Raw genomic sequence first — 11362 nt, forward strand, 5'->3', positions numbered from 1 at the left:
AGCACAAAATGCTAACTCTAATGTTATATTTCATTGCAAATGAAACAAATCTATTTTCAATATTTACTATACTTTATTAAATAACTTGTAACATGTAAAATTCACTGTAAACAATTACTATGAATAATCCATAATAGCACATTTTATCATAAAGTTTAAATAATATTTATACACTTATATGATTACCGACTATTGTATGTTACTTCTGTGGTACAAACAGTAACATTCCAAGACACAGTTAAATGCTTGCACCTTTGCACACTCTAACATCATCGCAGTCGTGCTGTGGCATGTGTGGCATTAGTGTGTCGGCGGTGGCAAACATCAGTCGGAGTGTATCTCCTCTGCCACCTGCTGCCACTTCGCCACCAGGCTGGACACAGACTTGTGCTTCATGCCCATCGAAGTTGATATCTTCACCTGAAATAATTATTATTTACATAATTAACAACTAAATCAAGAAATCATTAAATTGTTAACAAAAAATTATAAAGTTCCTAATTCACAGTCGCGGAAATCGTCGGTGTTACAATGTTACAAAAATTGCCTAGTTCTTTACGATGACAGAAATTTCGCCTCTTTTATAAATAACCAATTAGGCAGCAGCGAGTTGCTTAAACGGGATTAAATTAAAAAGCAAATTAACCTATTTGACATTTTTTTCTTGCTGGGTTCTGTTAGAATCCGCGTCGTCTCAGTTGTTACGAAACTAAAAAAGAACACTGACAGATTTCTTGATTGTACATACCTTGGACTTCTTCCTGTGGGCCCGGGCGTCCCGCTCCCTGTCTCTCTCCCGCGCCCTGTCCCTTGCCTCGGAGGAGGCCGAGGTGGCGGAGGTGAGGGTGGTGGCGCTGGTGGCGCTGGTGGCGGTGGGGGCGGCGGTGGCGGGGGGTGGCGAGGGTGGCGAGGCGGGCTCAGGGGTGTCGCGGTGTGTCGGGGGCGGTGCGGCGGGTGCGGCGGGTGCGGGGGGCTCCGCCTGCTTCTCCAGCTCCGCGATGTCGTTGTAGAAACTCATCAGCTCCTCGGAGATTTCCGCCTTTGGCTCCTACACAAGAAATTTATAACTTAACCAGTATGAATACATTTTTGAAATAAATGAGAGATATTTGATTATTGTTGCTACTTTATGCGCTTAAACTTGAAAAATGACTATAAATTTTATAATTCCGCTTTGGCTCTGTTTTTGATAAAGCGTAAAAGCTACAGTGATTTTCACTTGAAACATTTTTCACATAATCATCACTAACAATATCTATTGATAGCCTCAAAACAACATGTCAATATAATTACCGATGGTGGTGGCGGTGGCGGTGGTTGTGGCACGTGTTGCGGCGGTGGTGGCGGTGGCGGGGGAGGGGGCGTGTCGTCGCAGCCGGGGGGCGGGGGCTCGAGCCAGCGCGGCGGCGGCGGGGTGGGGGGCGAGGCGGGGCGCGCGGGGGAGGGCGGCGCGCTCGCCGGCGGACACACCTCCTCCTGCTGGCAGATAATTTACATATTGAAAAACAGGACAGAAAAAAAGTTTCTAGTACTACTTATTTAGATTGAGCTAGATCAGTCGGCGATGGCCATAGTTGTTAAAAGGAACTGTAGATTCACACTTCAACATTATTTTCAACATTTAAAAGTTAAATTTTACTAATATTATAAATGCGAAAGATTAGATGCATGTATGTCAGTCTGTAGCCTAAACGGCTGCACTGATTTGATGACATTTGGTATAGATGCAGAGGATAGTCTGGAACACTTTATATTTTTAAATCCACGCGGATAAGTCGGGGGCGAAAGCTAGTACTAATATTACAAAGAGGAAAAATCCTTTTTTTTGTATGTATTGTACTAACTCAAAAACTAGAAGATCGATTTCAAAAATTCTTGCACCAATAAAAAGCTATGTCATCACTGAGTGACATAGGCTATGCTTTTTTTATTTCAGGACGAAAGCTAATAAATAAACATGTGACCTTGGCGTCAGCGGAGGCGTGCGGCGGCGTGGTGGAGATGTCCATGTCGGTGTTGTCGAGCGCGGGGTACTCCCACTGCTGCAGGCCGTCCGCCTCGCGCCGGTAGCGGTAGCGGCCCGCCGCCCTGCGACAGCGCACCGCTCACACCGCGCCCGCAGCGCCACACGCACACACGCCCACACGCCCCGTTGCTTTACATGACCGAGCCGTCTTAAACCTCTATGCATTTTAAATTATGTGTCAAAAATGACTATTCTTTCAAGTAATAGTGTCTCGTATTGCATTTGCAGCGATAAAGTTTAAGACAACTAAAATCATCTAAAGAAAAAGGGCTCACTTAATATACTAAATAGAAATATTTTGACCGCATGAATCAGACTTCAAATTAAGTCCAATTCATATATTTTGAATTAAATAGTGTATACTAAACCCATAGACATTTTCTGTCTATTTTGATCTCATATTTTCCGCGGTAGCTACTTATTTATGCAAATAAAGTTGGAAAACAGAGTTGCCAAATCATTGCTATAGGCAAAAATTATCTTTTTGTTTGTTTAACATGGCAACACTTCTCTGACTGTCAAAAGGCCTGTCCGGTGCAAACGGCGAATCTGGAAAAGACCAAAGTGTAACATCTTGAAAAGTAAATGTTAACAAATAATATATTTGCCTCACCCAAGTCCCCGGAGCGTAGTCTTCTTAGCATTGTTTTCCTCTGCCGTCATCTGCCATCTTCTCTGTCCTTCTTACCCTAGCCTTACACTCACACGGACAGGATAACACAGAAGGAAACTCGAACTATATATTTTTATTAATATTTATTATCATGTACAATATCACAGTGTAAGTCGACCACGTCGCTCAAACGAACGTTTCATTTTTTTTAGTATAAAAGTACATAACACACAACAAAATTGTTTATACATGTGTTTTATAAAAATTGCATTATTGTGGAACATTACAAGACTAGAGACTATTGATATTCTGTAAAACCTTATTGTAAATATAAACATGTATATAAAATTAGTATAATCTCAAGTAAAATGGAGACTGAAATTTTTTTAAGAAGTCTTCATTTCACTAAAACCCTGTACTTAACAATTTCTAAATCACAATATTCAAATAGTTGAAAAAGTATAAAATATCATAATTATTAACTAATCAATATAAAAAATAATAATTTGAAAGCGCTTGAATTGCACTTTATAGTTATTATACGTTTTCAAACAAAAAACACCCTGATTGTATCAGATTATATTAAAACCAAGATGCCACTCCTCACAATGTTCATTTATTTAAATTTTATTTGAATTAAATCAATAACTATCTATATTAATATCATAAAGAGGAAAGATTTGTAATTTTTGGATTTTTGTGTGTACTAAATTCACCTTAACTACTGGGGTAATTTTAAAAATTCTTCCCCAATAAGTCGGTGATTTATCTACGAACAACATAGCCCATATTTCCCATAATTTTTAATGTGACTCGGAAGAAGTTGCAAACGGCCAGTTACAAGTAAAGATATAAGTTATTGGAGTGTTACGATACAAAAGATGTGAATAAACGTCTGATAGCAATCCAACGTGTAACATGTGATGGAAATGTCGAATTTTGTTCCGTTATTTGACAGTGACGTCATTTTTAAGCTATCTGAGCCTCTATCAGGCAGTGGTGGGACAGAACACTGTGCGGAGTGGCAGTGTGTAGTGGCAGTGTGTAGGTAGTGGCAGTGTGTGGTGAGCAGAGTGGCGGCGTGTGTACCTCTGGAAGGCGCAGGTCCAGCCGGGCGGCGCGGCGCCCGCCTCGTGCCGCGCCAGCGCCGCGCGCGCGCCGCCCGCCCAGCGCCGCACGTGCGCCGCAGAAACGCCGCCGCACGCCCACCCCGACACCAGCGTCTGTGTCCAGTTAATGTCCACATTGTGCCGTATGTACGGGGAATATTAATCCAAAACCATTTCCCCTGTACGCTATTCTCTAAAGGATAAGAACGGTGACGACCACACCGGCCTCGAAGACTACGCTAAGTTAGGAGTAACTAGACCATAGTTAACAATGCTGGCTTCACACATCTTTGAATTTAAAAAATAGAACCCCGAGTCTGCAGATTACAAGTCAAGTCAACTTTTGTGCCACAGATGCTCTAAACTCTAGGGGGACTGTCACTTTGCTATTTTACAATAATAGGGTTGGAAAACTATAAAGATAATATATAAGATTCAGTTGGAAAAACTCACCTGCAGCTGTATGATCATCTCCTGTACGGGTGTCACTACACACGGCTGCAGCTCGTTTAAGTGCTTCAGCTTGGCTCCGATGAGGTCTGTCAGGTCGTGCAGGTCCTCGTCCTGTTTACCCTCGTTCAATGTCTCTCCCCTGGTAAATGTCAATCCATTGCCGTAACTTATAGTATTCTTTGGACTATCACATTTGTCTTCTTCCTTAAACCCTAAACCGGTTCTCTGGTCAGAAAAACCTTCAATGTATTGAGAATATTTAGTTGTGTATGCTGGTGGTTCGCTTTTCTCGATTTTTCTTTCTGGCAACACTGAATTCGAGATTCTCAGTTTCTTTCTACTGATATTTTCTATTGGTTCATTTGCATCCATTAGATACATATTTTCTTTTTTCTCTGGCACAGGTTTTGTTTGAGGACTTGCTGGTTTGCTATCATTTTTCTCTTCAAAATTGGCAACACTCGGGAATAATGTAGGAATAGGTTCTTCAGTGTGGTTTTTGGTGCTCGGAAACAGAGTTTTAAGTTCTTCTAATGGAGGTGTTCTATGGCCATCACTTCGCGGTGAATTAGCAACACTGCTTTTACTTGACTTTGTTTCTTTGGGCTTTGTTTTTAGAAATTCCGTCTTTTCTATCTCTTCTAGCATATCATCTATGTCATTGTTTTTCGTATTAATATCATTTAGGGATCTCGGAGAAGCAGTCGCAGACAAATTGGTTTCATCTTTTATCATCTGCTGTAATTCCGATGGTAATTCTCCGCCTAATTTCTCTAGTATTTTTGCTTTGTCTTTTAATTTCTTTAGTAATGACATCTCATCTTGACTATCTTCATTGTCGATGGATATGGGTGAACTTTTCTCCTGCTAAGTAATAGTGTTTGTTTATTTATTTATGTATTTGTATTATTTAACTTTATTTTAGAATTTAAATCAGACCTCAGATTGAAAACTTAACCATCATTGTGCATGGTAACATTTAATTTTACTGGAAATCTAAAGTAAAAATTAAAGTAATAAAATATTGTAATGAGGAAACCATGTGGAATTATCTAAACTTAAAAAGTGAGATCACTCCAAATGGAAACTGCAAAATAGCAAATATCCAGTAAAATAAAAATATTATTTGCGCAAATATCAGTAGCGCTGTTTCATCATTGGTCAAAGTATATTAGTACATGAAATCTAATAAACTAGTTTTTGCCTGCAACTTTCAATGCTGAATAAAAAAACTTAGTAATAATCATAATAATACATCTATCATCTCATGCAACAAATGTTTAGATGGATAAAAGCAAGTAAGTTAAACACAGCTTATTTTTAAAGAAATTTAGTTGAGAAATTTACTGTCTACAAAAACAAACTACTAGGTTATTTTTAATTTCGTAAGAAAAGTCACAAGCAAAACTCAGTTATTTAAAAATTCTAATATTACAGGTTAAATACCTCTTTCACATTAATAATTTCCACTTTAGTTTCAGGTTTTGTTTCCACCTTTGTGTCCATAACAGGTGGCAGTTGAGGTCCAATGGGCTCGCTGTAGTTAATGCTCGGCCCGTACTCCACTTGAGGTTTGGTCTTCTGCTTCTTGTGCACATTCTTCTGTACTTTGAGTGCAGGTTTCTGTGTTAATGTTGATACCGCTTGTACCTTCACAGGACTTTCAGCCTCATCATTAGACTCGGAATCCGAGTTATGGTAGGATGTTATTAATTCAATTTTGCTGAAAACAAAATTAAATTTTTTATCTATATCAACACAGATAGAAGCGAGTAGAATTTTATAATATAAAAATTATCACATGAAATAATGTTTACAAATTGTAATAAGGGTTAATGTAAATTAGACATAACATTAAATGTAAAAAAAACTAAACATCCAGAAAGCAACAGACTCATCATGTGAAAAATGGAGATAGTTTGATGGTAACTGTTTAAACAACAAATTTGGCAAGACAAAACATTAATAACAATATGATGCAACTTATTATGATGCATTAGTCAAGCACTTACAATAGACAACTAAAATCTACAGTTTACTTTTCTATCATTACTCTCAAAACTACTTGCAATTTAGTATGTACCATGTTAAACGAAAAACAAAACAAGGTGGAAAATGGAAAAATCTAGAGTAACTAGTAAATTAGTAGTTGTGGGATTGTTTTATTTGCAATTTCGCCCGCGTGAAATTAAAAAAATATGTTACTCACAGATAAATTATCTTTCTAAGAGTGATAATTTTGAATAATCGCCAATCGCCAGACCCAGTCATTTTTATGTTTTTTCAATACGTACAAAAATACAAATCTTTCCACTTAATAACAATAATATAGATTTTAAATACTTACTCATCTTCATCTTCACTGTTAGCTCGTTTCTTTCCAGTCTTACTTTTCTTATTATCCTTTACTGGAAGAGTATTGTCATTATTGGAAGACTTATTCAGACTAGTTATCGCAGCTTTGGCTATTATCTTGTTATGTGTGTTCTGTTTCTCCGCAAGTGCTTGCTGATACATCTGCCATTCTTCAGCTGACACTTCTGCTGAGCCTGAAATCAGAAACATTTACTAGTTTTTATATAAAAATAGATTTTTCTAATAAATATTATATTAAACAAATATATTATCTATTAAAACTGGTCATTTATTATATTTACATGTCTGTCATTGTGTCCTATTTCTCACTTTTCATATATCTATATAAATAATAATTGTGCTTACCCGCATTGTGCAGCTGTTGCTGAGCTATTTTTAAAGCCAGTAAGTATTCTGGAGGCGCCTCCCATGTCACTGCATTTGTCTGCTGGTTCCAGTAATATGTAAATCCACTGCTCTCGTCGTAGCATGCTGACCATGCTGAAAAACAAACAAGTAATTGCAATCTATACTAATATTATAAGGAGATTTGAATTTAAGGATTTTTCTGTGTATTGAAATCTCTCTAATACTACTTCGGCGATCTTAAAAATTCTTTCAGCACTAAAAAGCTACGTTATCGCTGAGTAACATAGGCATATTTTTGAATTCCACGTGTGAGAAGTCGCGAGCAACAGCTAGTATTCAATATATTCAAAATTATTCTCATAAAATCTACAAGCCACATAATAAAGTTAAAATATAAAGGAACTATTGTTAAGAAAAGAAGACTTTATACCGTTTTGTTAAGATTGATAAGGTTTTTAATAAAGTTTAAAAACTTACGGCAATACTGTATTGGAGGTGGATGGATACCAGCGTAGTTGGCTACAGGATCCTGGCCTATTGTAGGCGCGATTTTGTTTGTTTTCTTACTTGAGACCCCGTACGAAACGTTAACCATTTCGTCGTCGGAATCATCGGAGTCGCCGTAATTACCAATTAAACCAGCGAGTGGATTTGCCTTACTCATGTTGAGATTATAATTTTAAAGTCAACTAACTCACTGTGTTTTGAACAATAACATTTCATAATAATAATTAATCATTCTTTTTAAGTTTATAAAATAAAATGGAAAATTCTCATACACGATGACGCTTTGTGACATGACACAGATGAAATATAAAATGGTTTTTTGACGTTGACATTTAACTACGTCCAACGGGAACGGGAATGAGTTCCATCTATACATCTTGCAGTTAAAATAAAGAAAATCATACCTTACATTAAGTGCGTAAGAGTGTTGTTGCACGCAAAATTAAATTGAAGTCGAATGAGAGGGCAACAAGTGTCCCCTGTGTCTCTTTCTAACAGTGACTTAGAGTTGCCAGGTATTAATAATTTTGTTGTTAGTAGAAAAATAGGCGATTGATGTAATGAAGTAAAAACGGTTACTATTAAATGTTTCTAAATATTAATAATAATTTATTACCGACACGTTAAAGCAATCTTTTTGCTACTACGTGTAAAACCTTATTTATAAAAATTGTGCGGCCGGCTCACGGGTTCTCTTTTATTTGTTTGAAATTCGGACATCTGAACTGACAACCCCACATGGCATCTCGACTCGAACGTTAATGGCGGAGTCTTTTTGATTTCGTAATATTTTTGAAGAATTGCAGTTAAAATGGGACGAATTTGTGTCGTGGAGGCTTGCAGAAGTGATATTATGCTGATTGTGGGTTATATTTTCACAGGCAATAGTTTTAATCATAATTTGTTGGTGAAGAATTACGGTGACCATGCATGACCATCCAATGCTAGTTCAAGAACAAATAACTTAAACACTTGTTTATTCTTTTTTTTCATTTATTTATTCTTTTCTCTATTAAAGTAACTTTGTTTTAATTTCAGATTTAAGATATAAGGAATAAGCTAGGTTTACAACATCAATTTAGTATTAGGTATTTTGTATTTTTATATACATTAATTATTACAATAATACGTTAAAATCCATCTGAAGCAATAATCACCTGACGTCAGGCAACAAAATCAAGATTTTTATAATTATTGTCCTTCAACTAAATTTTAACATAGTCACCATAGTCAGAGAGGGGTAAAAGGTACAGTTATTGAGGTCTCGCTCGACTTCAATATTGCGACAAAAGCTCATTCCTGTTCTAGTAGTATTTCCATGGCTTGAATTTGTCCAGAGCGTAAATCTATATAATTATAGTGTGTCTAAATAATTTAGAATAGTTTGACAATTCATTTCTAATTTAGTAGGGATGGCTTGTGTAAAATCAGTCATGAATCTTATGGATTTTCGATTTTTATTCTAGAAGTTGGAATCGATAGATATGTAGTTGTTATGAAATAAAAAACAACACTGTTTTCTCAAATTATTAATGACCATAACAAATAATGAGAATAAATAAATGTTTCCGTGATGCAATGTGAAGTCAACCAACCCGCACTTGGCCAGCGTGGTTGATTATGGCCGAGTCACCCTTACTTAGGGTAGGCTCCGAGCCCCTCGGTGAGGACGTATGGTGTGCTGGTGATGATGAAATAAATTTTTATTATTACTACAGCCGTACGTAATCGAATTGGATTTCGCTATTATTTCTGTCATCGCTAAATTCTTTACACTATAATCAATACTAGAATTTTCCTGTAAATTACTGAATAAGAAAATAATAATTTTAGTTGTGTTCAATAATTATTTAAACCGAATATCGATAGATCATAATTGTTCGCTGCGTGTTTGTTTCGTCATTACGATACCTGTTTATTAAGTATGGCATTTACCTTCATACAAATTGAATTCGATACTTCATATGTGTCATTTATCAAACTAATCTATCTTATTTAGACACACTATAATAATTTATTGTCAATTTTCTCGAGTCCATGTTATTATAAAGTGTTTTCAAAAAATTTAAAATAACCGATTTTAATGGGACTGTGGAAAGTAGCTGGAACTTTAGGACTATTCTAATAAAAATTATGATGTTTTTAAGCCTTTACCCAGTATTTATTTATACAAATGGAAAGTAGTTTTAGCTTATAATGTCAGTTAACAAGTAATTAACATACGTACATATCATAAATACGTGACGGGGAGGCTTGAAAGCCTCTCAGATATTATAGGACCTTTACATTGATTGATTTTAAGGTAGCCTACACACTAGATAACTGTGTTGGAATTTATTGTTACAATGTGTTAACTTCGGTGTTGTGTGATTCGGTTTTAGGATATTTTTGTTCATTTAAAGTGTATTTCTGTTCTACAATATTTTTAAAGGCAGAAATAAAACTCAAAACGTACTATGCGCAGTCAGTATCGCGCTTAAGACTTTATTATTGGCCCCTCTCTGCACATTCAAAAGGATCTGATTCCGACGTTTAATACGGTCCGGGACGAGGGTCTGATTACCTGCAGCGGAGACTAGGGACTGCGGGTCGCGGGGGGAGGACTCAAGACATGAACGTTTTTGCGACTCTGATGAAAAGCTTTCCATCGTTAATCTTTATTCGGAAACGTCACAAGTTAACTGCTGAAGACACTTGAAGTATTATATCTCTAAAGCGATTCTGTATTTTTGTGGTTTGTTTTTTCTAAACTATATAGTTAATAAAATTGGAGTTCCATATACTTATGTGTCTGTCTGTCTGTCCGCAAGCAGCGTTAGTTCTGGCTAATCTCCAAAACTGCTTTACCAGACTTTGACTTTGGGAACGTTGCTGATGTAGGCGGGAATATTATGGACAACGAATTTTTATTATAATTTTTTGCTAACGAAGTCGCTGGCAATCTTTTATAGCCAACACTGCTGAACGGATATTTAATATGCACTAAAATATATTCACAAATGCAGGTAAGTAACTGCTACGTTGGTATCGGAACGAAAGGTTGTGTCCGCGACGGGCGAGTTCCGATGACCTAGTTCGATGACGACGTCGTCTGCCTTAACGGCCGAGCTTTGGACGCAATAAAAGCTTAATGCTTTGATGTAAAAGCTCTATGTAAGAATAAATAGGAGAGTAATAGAACTATTGGATTGTCAGATATGTAGGTTTTTACGGGTTTATACTTTTTTTCTTTATATCCTAACGAATTGAATAGACTTACCGCTAGCATCGACGTTCTACTTTTCTTATGGAGTCATCGTCCAATCTAAATGAATGCCAAACATTTGGTCTTCCGATTTGATGCTAACTAAATGTTAAAGTTTCTCAGATGTTTTCTTACTGTTCGCTAATTCTCCTTTGTTTTGCCGCTTGTCGCGACTTGCCTGATTTAGTTTTCATTGTCTGCATCCCACATAACCTTTTGTATAATTTACTTCGCTTCTCAATAAAAGCATTGTTTTAATTGTGTAGTTAAGAAAGCCTTTACAAATCTTAGTGATTTACTTGTATTTTAACTTAACAAAGGCTGAAACTAGAACTGTATACTAACTAGAATAGGCGAACTAACGTTGATACGCACTATTTATTTAGAGAAATGTTGAACGAGGTCACGCTTAACATCAAATTATTTTGGCGTAAGGATGAATCTAATGTTTCAAATTACACAATCATTTGCACGTTAATTCCACATATAACACGCTCCTCCTTCATAGTTATTTGCCTAAAATCTTGTGTGTCTTGCCCTATTTGCGCTATCTTGAATATGTCCTGTAGAAATCAAAACAAAAGTCAAAAAGCCATTAAAACCTACTTTTGTGATTAATTCTCAAGACATACAAGTATGTTTAGGGAATTAAATTGTCTACGTATTTTCCGCCAGTTTTATAAGAA

The 11362-nt window shown here is 36.5% G+C and overlaps 1 protein-coding gene across 1 annotated transcript; it reads right to left on the bottom strand.

Annotated features, from left to right (window-relative positions):
* Positions 1-16: 16 nt before the first annotated feature.
* Positions 17-7736, bottom strand: LOC106109915 (formin-binding protein 4-like). Its single transcript, XM_013291566.1, has 10 exons — positions 7403-7736; positions 6923-7057; positions 6549-6750; positions 5648-5924; positions 4202-5068; positions 3729-3862; positions 1965-2088; positions 1294-1479; positions 749-1048; positions 17-420 (listed from the first exon to the last, which is right to left on the bottom strand). The coding sequence occupies exons 1-10, from the start codon at positions 7587-7589 to the stop codon at positions 325-327; spliced, it is 2508 nt and encodes an 835-aa protein (XP_013147020.1). The 5' UTR covers positions 7590-7736; the 3' UTR covers positions 17-324.
* Positions 7737-11362: the final 3626 nt, after the last annotated feature.

The sequence above is a fragment of the Papilio polytes genome, unplaced genomic scaffold (assembly GCF_000836215.1).
Source record: "Papilio polytes unplaced genomic scaffold, Ppol_1.0 DF821044.1, whole genome shotgun sequence".
NCBI classification, from domain to species: Eukaryota; Metazoa; Arthropoda; class Insecta; order Lepidoptera; family Papilionidae; genus Papilio; species Papilio polytes.

Bases quoted from the DNA above. Each gene is read 5' to 3' on its own strand.
- LOC106109915 (XM_013291566.1), bottom strand. From the start codon at position 7,589: ATGAGTAAGGCAAATCCACTCGCTGGTTTAATTGGTAATTACGGCGAC. The intron at 5,069-5,647 runs GTATTTAACCTG...ACTATTACTTAG, and splicing joins AAATTATTAATGTGAAAGAG to CAGGAGAAAAGTTCACCCAT. The intron at 1,480-1,964 runs GTCACATGTTTA...ATTATCTGCCAG, and splicing joins ACGCCTCCGCTGACGCCAAG to CAGGAGGAGGTGTGTCCGCC.